This window comes from Zerene cesonia, chromosome 11 (assembly GCF_012273895.1).
Source record: "Zerene cesonia ecotype Mississippi chromosome 11, Zerene_cesonia_1.1, whole genome shotgun sequence".
Classification (NCBI taxonomy): Eukaryota; Metazoa; Arthropoda; class Insecta; order Lepidoptera; family Pieridae; genus Zerene; species Zerene cesonia.
The window spans coordinates 5,349,423-5,364,741 of NC_052112.1; the positions used below are offsets into that span (position 1 = coordinate 5,349,423).

The following is a 15,319-nucleotide window of genomic DNA, read 5'->3' on the forward strand; positions in this document are numbered from 1 at the left end:
CAAAGTAAATTATATCAAAAATTCAAGTTTTAATCTCAAATTCGCATTTACCCTACCCATTTTCTTGGACTATTATATTAAATTAGGTTTTACTTAGATATAAAAGTATAAAATTATTCTTCCTGAAATTCCGAATTTGCAGAATGCAAGAGTACACTGAAAGAACAAAGATATTGCTAGCTTATGTTATTTTATAATCATACAGTGATAGATTGGCATCAGACGTTCCAGATCTCGATTACAATAAGTTGACAGAAAATGCCCTTCAGACGGAACAACTTTTGCTAAGACATTTCTATTTAAATTGTAGCTGGGTTCTTGCAGTTCCACATCGAGAATTCCAGTACAATTATTTTTATTAATTCACAGTAGAAAGTGTCATTTTTATTATAGCACAAATTTTATGTCTTATAGTTTAGTTGGTATGTTATGGTTCTGCATCAGGTGTTTTGATTAAACTGTCCAAAACATTGATAGCCTATATTGATTATACTTGACTATACTTAATACCTATACAAAAAAAAATCGATCAAATCCGTCCAGTAGTTCCGGAGAACAAACAGGAAAACAGATAGACAGACACAATTCTTTAATTTAATTGAATTTTTTTATAATTCATGCTCTATGATTGTCTATGTAAAGATTGTGTGTATCTATTTTTTAGATTCATCCGATTACCATAATCCTGACAAGATAATTGAAGCAGTTAACGTATTTTTAATGGATACCTTTATAAGATAACGGTATTTACATATAATATAGCTAATAAATTCAACTTATAAAATAATTGGTAATTGTAATAATAATTTTGTCTCATTTTCATCGTTGATTAAATGAAAAATCACAACAACGTCACAATCCACACGAATCGATGGAGACTTATTTACTTATCATGATTTCTTGTCAATAATAAGGAAGTTGCCAGTTCATTGTTGTACATCTTTTTAAACTGTATTCATTGCTTTATGTAATATACTAATACGGAACTCTTATTTAACTCTACGAAACGGTTTACCTCCACTGAAACAACATCAGAGAGTAGGAAACCTTGTTCTGTCTGATAATATTATGTACAGATGGGACATAGCTTTGATTTTAACTCTAAAATAAAGGCGATTCACTGAATTTTGAATTAAGATAAATTATTATATCGAATGTATTACACGTTATGTAGACCCGTGTTTCAGGTGGGTGGAGGCAAATTTCTAATTAGATTATATGCTTTGTTAATAATATAATTAAAGTGATTGGAATAATTGATAATAAAGAGGATCAACATGATATTATAAGGTGTATTCTAGAAGAAAATTAACTTATATCTACTGTGGAAATTGTGCACTTGATTTTAGTTGATAATATCGATAATGGCTGAAAAAAGCATGTTGGATATGTCAATTGGTATTTATTTAGTAAAACAGAATAATAATGAAATTATGGAACCATGATGTTAATAAAACTAAAATGTTTGTAGTTTAATTTCGGCTTTTACAATATATGATTTTAGTGTTAGTGACTGGCACTTGGAACCTGTGTAAGGTTTCAAAATAGCACTAAAAGGCTCGGAAATTGTGTAGAACAAACCGAATGTATATAATATGTTATATGTTAGAGGTTTGTGAATTTAGAAACTCTTAAGTAAGTATATTGTTTTGCTGGTGCTAATACATTTGGAAGAAAGTAACAAATAATCTAATTAGTATTCGTTTTGAGGAGGGTCTCAGTAATTTAGCATTCATGGAAATGATTTTAGTCTGCTTTACTTGATTAGAATAAGAAAGAGGGTTTTATTAGACAAACGTAGAAAGTATCTCAATGTCGCAATTACACTCAGATTTTTTTTGTGTTACAATTATTTTTATAATTACATTTAACTTAATAAATCTTTAAGTGATTAAATTAATTAGTTTACGTTTTGATTAGAGAGACAGTTGGATTTAATTGTTACAGCCTAAGCGGTATTTGGAATACACTTCTTTTTCGCGATTCGTCCATATTATAAGGGCATTTAAACTTTTTTGATCTGCTTAAAAGAGATTATAACAAACCGTTTTGATTTATAATTGTTTATAAACGATAGAGCGGTTCTGTTGCACCTCTTCATTTAGTATCTTTACTTTATACTTACGAAATTTAATCTAATAATAGGAAATCTAATAATAAGAGAAGATCATATTTCAATCAGGCCCCTTAGTAAAGAGTGCTTGGACCTAAAACAAACTTGGTATTCACAATCGAGATATGCCTAAACAGGTTTCTTTGTGGGCTCGACTCGATTCATGATTTTGCTTTCTATGAATAACACCTATAATAGCAACATTAACGACTTTTACAGCATAGCAACACAAGTACTTTAAAGGCTTACACATATGCAGGTGTGTTATATATCTCGTACAAATATAGACACTGCGGCGATAGAAGTATTATCTACATACAGCTTTCATCCTACTAATATTATAAATGCGAAAGTTTGTAAGGATGTGTGTTTGTTTGTTGTTCTTTCACGCAAAAACTACTGAATCGATTGCAATGAAATTTGTAAGTAGAGCGCTAGATAACTGGAATAACATATGGCTAACTTTTTATCCCGATATTCCTACGGGATACAGACTTACGCGGGTGAAACCGCGGGGCGCAGCTAGTATGCTATAAACTTGCCACATGTAGTAAGGAATTACATATATAAACGTAGTAGAAAGATTTGCTTTAATATTTTTGATGAATTTCAAATAAATATAAAACATGTTTAGCAGTCACAGGAGTATCTTACATAAATAAATAAATAAAATAAAAATTTCTTGCATACAACACAAAAAATAACAAGCTAGTAAACCACAAAATAAAGCCCTATCTAAATTTATGTGACTTTTTTTCCAATTTTATTTTATTAGTCTAGTCTAGTATAGTCGAACATATTTCGGTGATTAATTTAAGTGTCTGCTTTGTGTTATTTTATAACAATGAGTTTATCTACAAAAATAAATTAAAAATACAAACTAATTCCATAACAGTTTAGCGTATAAATATGATGATAACACAGAATTGTGTTATCATCATATTTATAACGAAGTAATAAAATCTTGAAAGAAACTTGCATTATAAGCACCAACTAAAGATATCGAGTATCGACAGTGCTGACAAATAGCTTATTTATAGTGCTTAAAAATTTTAAAAATTATTAAAACGCAGGATATATCTTAAAGATATTGAAGGAATATTTACAAAATGTCTCAACGAAATTATCGTTGGCATCCAAGACCGTTTAATTAGACGACCAGAGACGTCAACTGTCCGCTGAGAATAAAATACAGTCTTCGCTGATTATTCTGGTATCAGTTTTCTTATTGGACAGTTTAATACGTGCCTGTGTGGCTATGTGGCGGTGGTGGCATTTACGGTTTATTAAGCATATGCCAATTTAATTTTAATATCTAATTTAAAAATATTCAATTACGCTTGACTTAGTTAATAAATTGAGTAAAATTTTATCAGAAGACGACAAACTCTGTCCCATCATTGGATGGAGTTAAAATAATGTAAAATACATGTATCTATTTCGGGTTGTAATACAATGCCAACATATTTAAATCCAGTATCCTTATTTGTAAGGATTCAAGACCACCCTTTGCGAAATTTAAGACCACATAAAATATCATATTCAAGCAGCGTGGTATTACTAAGAAACTATCAAGTTTATTATCACTGCAAATTTTTTTGCTATCATTCGTAATGTGTCAATTCATAAACTACATTATAATTGTTCGTGTGTAACAGGGAGGCAAAAAAAATTTCGATTATCCGTGCATAAATCTGTTTATCTTCTTAAATTATAGATTAATTATCCTTTAACCTTTTTCTTAGAATAAAACAATTTTGGCCCGTCTGTGGCCCGTATTATTTATCTTAAAAATATGTGTATTTCACTTATAAGATTGTCTAAGACGGCACTAAATTAAAAGTCACATTTGTTTTGTAAGATTAATCAACTATTTAGCATATATTAATATGGTTATTGTATATTTTGCGACTTTAATTCTGCAAAATCAATTTGGTTTTTTTTATTCTTAATTAAGCGTTAGTCTTAACTCTTAATATCGTTTAATAAAGTTTTATAATTAAAATTAATAGTATACATGTACGTGAAAGTGTACTAAAATGAATGGAATAGTGACACCTGTGATTTATTATAATAACTTAGCATTCTTGTTATAAATTGAATAGTTTAAATATGTACTTATTCACGTCACTCTTAAATAGAAGACTGAATTATTCATAACTCTCCATTCCCTATTGTGAAGGTTGGTAATAATTTCTTGAGTTTAGAAACATATTGTTGGCGTAAACTTGGCAACATTTCTCAATGCTAATGACATCGTGTGAATAGAAAATGTTTTGATGCACCCCAAACTGCTTTGGCTCAAAACGTATTTACCGAAATTAGTAAAATTTTGTCTCAAAATCCGAATCAGTTTAATCTATTATGCTTACTTTTAATCTGATATTTGATTTGTTTTGAGCAGACGGATAGTAAATTTTGTATATTAGATATGCGTTGCTATACTTAATACTTGTATAATTAATTGATTCAAGATGAATAAATGCATATAATATGAGTGAGTTTTTACAGCCGGTTGGTTGCCACCGGACGACAAGATAAGTTAGTCTTGTAATAATCTGGGCGGTGAGGTGATCTTTTCTTGTTCTAGTTTCTTCGCTGCTCTTACTATTATGCCTAGTAATTCTGGTGCGATCTTCAAATAATTTCGAATTTCAAAATTGAGTTGCTCCACAACATAGCCCATTTTAGTAGAGGAGATCGTAGCCATGAACACTTTTCGTTAGGCAAACTATTATAAGCGTGTTTATAAATCAAAAATATTTCGAGAACAGGATTATATACGGGATTTTAGACTGTTTAAAATTTCCAAATTTTCTATGTTATTCTATTGTAACCGATGATGACGCAAAAACGACTGCGTGTGTGTATCGTAGAATATGCCCGCGTGGAATAAGGACATTTAGAAATGATTTTGCAACTGTCTATTCTTATTTAATCCCAAGGATAAAGAAGAATTAAATCGTCATAAAAAGTATCCTATCACCCAAGTTAGCTCTTACGTAAGATAGACGGACAATCATCCAAACAAACAACCTTTCACAATTGCAATATTAGTGTTATTCAATTATTTATTTATTGCAACGAAAGGCTCATAACGGTATAAGTTATAAAAATCCTTTTTTAATAATGTCATTTGATCATCTCGATTCTTAGTTCCATGCCAGTATTTAATACATGGATAAATAAAGTTTATTCCTAGAGTAATTTTGTAGCTGACATCAGTCCGCATGCACATTTGAGTTCATCTAATATTAGCTAAATGTAGACGAGTAATTGTGTATTTCAGTGTTTTGACGACGCCAAGTCGGGAATCGGGACTAGCGTATGGAACAATAGGAATAATATTTGATTGGTGGATATTTACGAAACAACACGATTACAATACAATTTTTATCGAAATTAAAGAAAATGTTTTCAAATTCGGAATATAGGTAGGATATATTCTTTTCATTTTCTAAAAACATGAAATCGAAATAGATACAGCACGTTCTTAACAAAATTTCTCGAATGACACCTGGATACTGCTTCATATTTTGCGTGCATTTTAAAGCCTATTTATATACCGTGGAAACGAAATAGGTACAAATTGTACACGATAAAATATTACTGGAATATTATTGTTTTGCGTTCGGCGAACATTTGTGCAGTGTTTATAGCGGCTGTCTACAACAATAACAAATCAAAGTGAGCCTTGGAGTCACGTGTACGATCCAGAACATTTATCATTGTTATAAGTTCAATTATGACGCAAATTCGTTGAGAATATTGTTCTTAAAACTTACGTTCTGAAGTTTATGAGTATTCTATGAATTTAAGAATAAGCTTAGCCAAGATTAACTGTTAAATTTAATTTGATTTCCAAGCAAAAGTTATATTATGCGCTTAGCCATTTATGTTGTAACAAGATTTTTAATTAACTTTATATAACAGTTAAGTGATTATATGTTATAAATAAATAAATATAATTCGAGTGCATGTTTGTAGTATTGAAATGACCACTTTTTCCTACTGCAAATACGTATGCATGATGTATGCGTGCATGTTTATACCTACAATACAGTTTGTTCCGACTAATTATAAATAAATATAACCTAAAATATGATTTCACTCGCAGATTGTTGTTGTAATTAGACTTAGGCTACTAATATACTGGTATGCAACTTCATGTTTATATATTAAAAAAATGTTATTTTAGAAAAATAATACAACTTATAAACTTCTAGTGTATCGAGTAGCTTTAAAATTATATTGTTTATAGTACAATTTATATATAAAGTAGCTAATTAGGTATTAACAAATAATAGTGTCTGTTAATGCATGATGTATTTTCGACGGCAAATAAATTAAGACACAGGAACCGGCGCCATCTGGCTCGACCTGCGTCTGCGCATAGATCCGTGGGAATCCGTTAAATACGCAACCACATAGTTCTATCAAGGTTTGTTTGGAATGTGTAAATTATGCATCAGCACTAGAAATAATTTTCTTATTTCGCAAATACACAAGAAAATGGTTTATTACATAATATACTAGCGCTCCACCCGGACCGGTCCGTTTTTTCGCTCCATAAGAACCTTCCTTGTACTTTAACAAAAATGAAATTGCCGAATTGGTCGAGTCTTTTTCGAGTTTTACGATAAGTAATACGTTTGGTGATTCATTTTTATTTATATAGAATAATTTGCTTCTGAAACAAAGGTTAAAAAACCTTATATACTTTTCCTCTCCTGTGTTTCTAAAAATGAATTTATTAGGGTAGGTATTAAATTAATTTTTTTGTTTCTACATATTCTTTAGTTGAAATTCATTTTCATTAATTGCTTACGTAAATTCAGTAAGAAATCCGCTTAGAGATGTAGAAGTAATATCGAATGAAACTATCTTTGGAAAAGTGAGTCTTTAAAAAGATAAAAATAAACTTACCTTGAAGCTAACTGCACTAAAACACGATCTAGTTGTAAAATTAAGCCCGCGGGTGCATTGAGTTTAAAACACCTCCAGCTTTTATTGTTCTAGAAATAGCTCTCAGACACTCTTTGTAGCACTCCCAATTTACTTTATTCAACAAGTTCCATAGAATTTTGTTCTTTAAAATATTAATATTGTAAATATACATATAGTTATAATACTTTCATTAACAGCAACGTATACGAAAGAAGTGAGAAGTAGTGGATTTCGATATGATTATCATGGTACAATTACACGGCATAAATAAAAGTTGAGTACTTTTTAATATCCAATTTATAACCTAACTGCCTATTGCCTGCAGCTTCGCCCGCGTGGTCAAAATAATTTTTTATCGTACAAATTTGCATCCCATGCAATCACCTGTTTTATCCAGTATGGTCCAGTAGTTTGGGCTGTGCGTTAATAGATCAATCAATCAGTTTCCTTTGCTTTTTGTCAATTACTTAAAAGCACGAGAAGTAACGTATCCAAGCATATCACAACATAGTATAAAAAAGTCGCTTTCTCTGTCCTATGTCACTATTTTTTTTTACTTTAATCTTTAAAATTACGCAACGGATTTTGATGGGGTTTTTTGATAGATAGATAATTTGTTCATAGATAGAGTGATTCAAGAGGAAGGTTTAAATATGTATAATAAAATCTATTAAATTAATAAATAATGTGTACATAGAGCGTTCTGCTAGACAAGAAATATTGTGTACCTAATAATCATTATTTTTGTTACCTACTCAAACATACTCATTATCATTTACTTGACAAAGAACAGCCAATGTCTATTCCTAATGCACTAACAAATTCATTAAAGCTTATGAACTATATTTATCATAAGAAGGGCCTTGCCCTTAGTGACATTTAACATGTTATTAATATTGTGTTCAAAGAGTCGTTACTGTTCTATAATCTTCCGGAGGTTTATTACAAGCTTATCACAGTGCAGACTTGTACGTTAATCCTCTCTCCGGGCGTTAAATAATACTGACTTTAGGCTTTAGGGCTGTCAAATACAAATAACAAACCATGATGATACCTAATATAAATCCGATTTGTTTTTTCAAACTCAAACTCAATCATTTATTCATTCAACTAGACTTCTTATAGAAGCACTTTTGAATCGTCATATTACACAGTTATAACTTTTACCACCGGTTCGGAAGGCAGTTTCTACCGAGAAGAGCCGGCAAAAAACTCTGTTTAAACGCTCTAACCTCAGAACCGCTGAAACGATTGAAAAATTAAATATATTGTACTTGGATAATTTGCTGAGTGCTGAGTGAGACTAAATATACCATGTTCGTAGTGGGCGAAAATTGCTAGTTTAATAAAACCACAAGAAACCTTGATTGAACTAAAGCAATGTTGTATTGGTGATTAAATGTGTTCGAATGAATTTTTAGTTGATTCGGGGTTTTACCATGTAAGCATAGACTCGTTAGGTATTCTGTTTATCGATTTTAAAAGTATGATAATTGCAGATCAATTTGGCAATCGTGTTTGATAATATATTACCTTACAAAATATCTCTATGTGTTTGTTGAATGTATATCATATTGGTATCTAAATCCTCTTATCTTTTAGTTTATGAAGAGCTTAGGTCTATCGTAACATGAATTTGCCAGCCCTTGCCGGAGGCAGGTTTGTACTTTCCATCCTCGTTTTGCGTATACCATGTAAACCTCTTAACGAATTATTTATCGACAGCAACAGGACTGAGCACGCCTTCGTTAATAGTGGTAGTAGTTTTTAATATTGACGATGGCCTACGTGAGAAGTAAAATATCAAAATGACACGACACCAGTTTTAAAGAACAGTCCGGTAAAAGTAATCCATAGACAGAAACACCTTAGTAAGTTTATTCATATCACCGCAGAAGATGTCTTATATATTTTTGTCGTATTAAATACTATATATATAGCTTATAGTGCCCAGGTCCCCTTATATATCTAATACTGAGAATAAAAAAAAATGCTAAAGAATTTTTTAAAATGGTATCTTAGTTCCTCAGATAAACAAACTCTTCAGCTTTATATTCTTACTGGCTGACCCGGCAAACGCTGTTCTTATCATTTAAGGGTGTGAAAAATAGATGCCGGTTCTCAGATTTACTCGATATGCACACAAAATTTAATGAAAATCGTTCCAGCCGTTTTGGAGGAGTATGGTAACTAACATTGCGACAAGAGACTTCACAAACTGCGTCCTCCTGCAAAATCACTATGAGTAAATATTATTAACACCCATTTCAATAGTATTTTTAATCACTAGCTATATCGCCAATCAACAAGGATAAAAATGGCACACCAATCAATATAACTCGATGTAAAAAGTATACAAACGAGCAGTAAATGAATCAATAGCCGCTCTGCTTTCGCCCGTGTCTGAACTTTGATATTTGTCGAAATCATTGAATCTTGTTTACGACACACGTCCCATATTATTTATACACGATTCATAAATTGCATCGAGCATGACACATTCCAAATAAGTAATTACACAGGAGAAATGAAATACGTAGGTTATTTGTTTTTTACATTTTAAATTATTTATATTAATTTGAATTTGAAATTTGTATAGGTTGTTCAATGTTTAATATCCGATTAATTGATGATTTGACCTGACAAATTTTAGTAATTAATACACTGATAAAATAGATAATATACAATAGATGATTAGAATGATATTAATTTAAGTACTTTATATTTTATCAGCGGTCGTACCCGGTTTCGATCGTGGTACGTCTATAGCCTATAGCACTTAGACATCATAAACAAATCTAACTGTAAGGATAATTAATATACATTTGGTATAATATATTGAAATAATATTTGAAATCTGTCCAGAAATTCTTGAAGATTAGCGCGTTCAAACAAACAATCTCTTCAGCTTTAAATTACAAGTATAGAATATAGATATTTTGTACACCGCTTGTTAAATACTTTGGTTGGTTATATATACCAGATTCATTTGTGAGAATAATTTGGGCTATTACAAATTAATAGGCATGTAACCATATGCTATAACAAAATAATGACGCCTATTTAATTGTATGTAAATATCAATTGAGAGTTAACTTAATGTAATGTAACATGACCGTAGCATTTCATTACGGCCGTCGTAACTTCTCACTAATTTAATGTGTCACACGATGCGGTTGTATTAATCAACTTTACAGTCAATATCACATTTAATAATAATTGCAATGTCAGATACAAATTACACTATATAATAACAGCTAAAATGTTTTCAGTTTTCGCGTGCCCTACCTAGATTTCTATACTGGTGATATATAAATTAATACAGTGCTAATAATATAAAGAGTTTCCGTAGTTGGATGTTGGTGGACCCTTGGTTTTAAATAATGTCTAAGTAGTAAGTTAAAAGAAAATTTCATTTTCTTACAATTTTTTTCCAGTCATCAATCCTTTGATTTGCAAATACGATTATACGATACAATTCCTGCTCCATGCTACCCGAAACCGAAAATGGGAGATTCGCCCAGAACTTCTAATGTTCATGGGCGGTGGTGATCGCTAACCATCAGGCGAACCACCAGCTCAGTTGCCCGCTACGACATAAGAAAGAATTAAGAAAAGAAAAAAAATCCAGCCTAAAAAACACGCTTTCGAATTTATAATATTAGTAAGGATTACCTAGTTTGAAAATCATAACCTAAATTATAACTTTTAATTTTTAAGGTTGGTAAATTGAAATAATGTTATACATAGGTACTGTATAAAAAGACAGTTTTTCATTATATTTGTGAAGAGCTGAAATGAAAAATGTTTCTCCAAAAAAATTTAATAAACCCAACCTTAAGCAAATTGCACCGAAAGATAGACAAGATAAGGGAATGTTTAATTATGGAATTATGTGAGCTCACGAAAGAAGAAACGTCTTGCACCCGCTATTTACATAGTCCTTAACGATTCCTTTGTTCTCACCTTTAGAATACTTAGGAGTCCGCTCGAGCATAAAATGTACAAGGTATTGTTAGGAGCGTGTTCGTGATGCGTAGCCTATGAAGCCAATCATGCCCGTGCTCTGGAACTTATTTTATTACAAGTAGAATAATACCCTAGCTTAATAGTGAGTCGAACATTAACTAGAGCAACAATTTGGTTTAAATGCATTTATTATTTTATATCAACGTTGCATTGAGTCTTCATAATCAGTGTTGTAAGGATTCTTTCAACGATATTACATTAGCTGAAACACATTATGAATATAATGGATACATAAAGTTACTAATTACCGCGAATAGCATTTTCTCGATTCAAATATTAATGGAGGATAAAGTTTGGTTCCAGAAATCGTTAAGGAGATTTACATAAAACTTCTTTGACAGCGGGCAAAACTTTGGAGAGCGGGTGATTAACTTCTAATTTATAATGATCATTAACATTGTTACAACCCAAGTTTCTGCAGAGACGATTCGTTTCAAAATTTGTATGTTTGTTTTAAAATGAATACGAGATAACGTTTTACTTTCCCTAAATTAATTATTACTAGATACAAAAGTAGGTATCTGAGACTGTTGCGAAACCATATTCCTCCATATTTATTTGGTCTAACGCTAGGAGTTATATTAGTATCTTTGGAAATAGGACGTGCCAATATCGTCTAAACATTAGGCGGGAATACATAAATTACAATTTCGCGGCACGTTGCAAATATTTGTTTATACTTTCAGGGAAAGTGCCCGAAGCAATAACTGTTTTTGTTAGCGTAAAGTTACTTTGAGTTAAAATTACGCATTTTGATCTAATTCAACGAGGTTTACGAGAAATGCGTGCTTTCACCACAGAAACATGTAAATCTACGCAGCTGTTGTGATTAAATACATTTGGTGCAAGATAAATTATGCGCATGGTGAAAAAGTTGATTGTCATATTGATATGTATTGCTTAATCGTTTTCAATAAAATGTGCACAAATTCTTGCCATTATTACTTCTTAAGTATATCTAAGGTCTAAACATAAAATTTAATTTCACCACTGGGTGAGTCATTTTACAATGAATTTACCAGGACTGAATGTAATTCAATTAAATAGGTGGGTATATAAATTGGGATTTATTTATGACAATAATTGACCATACTGGTTGACAATCATTGCAGCAATTTAAGATGATGAATAAAACTGCGTTTCAATTCCAAATACATAAATGCGTTTTAAATCAATTGGAGGTCAGCGCTAGGCGTCGACGCTATACAACTTAGTAATGCAATGTATCTCGTCATCTATTTTATATATAAAAGAGGGTAATAATACATTTTTTACTTGTTTCATTACAATTTGGAAAGAAAATTTACCTTAATTCGTACATATTTTATAGTAATGAATTTAATAAATATATGTTTATTAGACAAGGATGGAAAAGAACGGTGTAGTTTTTTATTAAATCATGTATATAGATATAAAAGTAAGACACATAAAACATATAAGTTTTTAAAGTGTAATTTATATTCAGCATTGATAGATGCCTTCATGATATCAAAAATCTCTCCTGTAACAAATCTATTACAAATAAATTTCGAGATCGAGAAAACAGTTGTAATATTCATAGTCCATAGCAGTAATTGTAAAACTTAAAGAACAAGAACACGAAGCGACGGTCAAAAAGCTAGTACAGTTTTAAAATTAAGCAAAGCTGCTACAGTAACTCATTTCTAAGCAATACAGGGAAATATTTACATTCTCAAAGATGTAATTTTTTTAAAAGCCATTCGACGTAGACCCTCCTACGTAGTTATACAACTGCCTTGCTTTTCATTCACGTAAGTTACTCGTCGAATAATTTGGGACGAAATAGCGTATGAACTTATTTCAATTTTGAAATACTTAACCTAATTGAAATAGATTGGAGTGTTGCAAATTTACTATAAATACATTTTCTTTTGTTACAGGAAGCGACTCAAAATGGCACTTCGATTTAAGCTATGCTATTGGTACTTACAATCTATAACAACCTGAAGGTGATTTGACTGTAAAATAACATAGAAATCACAATATATTACGGCCATTATTTGTGTAATATTAAAAACATTGAATAAAATATGAATTTGAAAATAATATCACTCCTTCTTACATGGAATTTTTTAATAATTTCCGCAAAGAGAGATTCGTTCGAGGACGATGACACGCTAAGGGCGAGAGAGCTAAGGAATAAAGAAAACAATAGGAATCGAACTACCTTTAACGGTACATTAACAGACTTGCCGGAGAGACGCAATTTGAGACACCGTAACAGCTCCAGGTACCGTGGTGACAGACGAAGATTTTGGGAAAGAGAACATGAGGTAAGACGCGACCGACGGAGAGGGTCTGAATCATCGGAAGAATCTTTAAACAGAACGAATCCATTTAAAAATGATAAATCCAGGAAAGACAAGCATACAAAAGGTACCACTGAAAAATCATACGAAAGAAGGAAACAGGTGCAGAACAAAGCTCCGGAAAGATCTTCAGCACCGATAAGAGAAAATACAACACGCTTTAAGGCTAAGGCAGCTAACAAATGGCAAACTGGTGGTTTCATACCGTACCCGCAGCCACGCGAGAAGAAGCCTAATATCATTTTGGTTCTGACAGATGATCAAGACGTTGAACTGGGCAGTTTAAATTTTATGCCGCGTACAATGAAAGCAATAAGAAGTGCCGGTGCGGAGTTTCGTCACGCCTACACTACTACGCCAATGTGCTGTCCCTCACGGTACGTTTATTTCTTATACAGTTGGTGTAATTATGTATTTCCAGCACAAGAGTGTTTGTATTGGTATTAAAAACATTCGCAACTTTTATATAATTCATCAATAATACACTTATGTATTTATAATTACATGTATTTTAACTAATAATTTTGTTTGTGGGATAAAATCTATGTCTTTTGTCTAACTTTGCGCCATTATCTTAATTTCATATTTGCAATTTTTTTATTAGGAGTTCACTGCTTACCGGTGTATACGTGCACAACCACAATGTGTTTACAAATAACGACAACTGCTCCTCTCCGATGTGGCAGGCCAAGCACGAAACTAATACATTTGCTACGTATCTTTCAAACGCTGGATATCGTACGGGTAAGTTTCGTTATTTTCTTCTTCTATAAGTAAAATTCACATTTAAGTTTTAACAACGTTTAAATCTACACTTTCATTAAGGTTTTGCAAGTAGTATGTGAGAATCAGGCAATAATAAAACATCAGTCCCTTAGGGCGCTATGGTAACACAAAAGATCTCATAAGAAAGGATGTGTATTTTCAATATACACAACCCGTAAGTCTTCACCTCTCATAAATGTGTCGGATCTATATACGTAATGTATCCTATCCTAGTAAGTGTGTTTTGTAATGTTTTATTTTCTAACGTGAAGATTGAAGGCTGACAACATAAATAATCCTTTGATGTTTTGTCAAGCTATATATAAATTGTAAGCTTCAGGATGAAGAGTTACCGACAGATTTCACCGATGTTTAGCCGCTTTCGTGTTATTTAATAAATCTTAGAACGAGACGGTAGTGAAATCTAATTTATACTAATGTAAAACCTGTTAAAAGAGGAGAGGGAAACACGAGTGATTAAACAAGTGTTAAATATGCATGTTGAAAAAAAAAAAAACAATGACCATGCAAGTCTTAAATGGGTTTTCTCTCTATCTATAATCACATATTTTACGTAACAGAACCTTAACATCCGTGTACATTTATGATCATATAAATTGTTATAGAAGCGTGAAATCATTTATGGTATTATCCTTTTAAAATGTTGTTAGATTGATTCTGATTGTCAATAGAGCTATTGCTCGTAAGCATTCGATATACGATACTGACAGCACCTGAGAATGCTTCACTAAAGCATAACATGTTACATTCCGATATGCCGGTGGAATGTAACACCTTTATAGCAAATCATTTTGTAACATTTTATTGCTTCTTAATTTGGGATATAAGGTTTTACGACGTCTTATATGTTTGTGTCAATTTATTTGCTTGAATGATTTACTATGGATGTTACTTATACGACTAAAATTTCATAATGCTAAATTATTAAAATTTTTGAGAAGACCTTTAATAGGCTAAGTTTCATACTCGCTATTTCGAATGTTTTATATATTTTTATTCGTATTGCGTCTGATGACAATCTTAAAAAGATATTAACGAAAGTATGTTTAGCTTGTGTTTTGTTACATTTGTAAATTTTTAAATTTTCCTTACATTTGTAAATCGCAAAAAGCAC

General features: G+C 31.4%; 1 protein-coding gene across 1 annotated transcript in view; it reads left to right on the plus strand.

The window, feature by feature from the left end:
- The window catches only part of LOC119830479 (extracellular sulfatase SULF-1 homolog), a 55,325-nt gene that overhangs the window by 13,501 nt on the left and 26,505 nt on the right, over positions 1-15,319 (plus strand). The window contains exons 2-3 of the mRNA XM_038353522.1: positions 12,991-13,796; positions 14,024-14,163. Coding sequence (XP_038209450.1) covers positions 13,141-13,796; positions 14,024-14,163 — 796 coding nt within the window. The 5' untranslated portion in view covers positions 12,991-13,140. The remainder of the gene's footprint in view (positions 1-12,990; positions 13,797-14,023; positions 14,164-15,319) is intronic.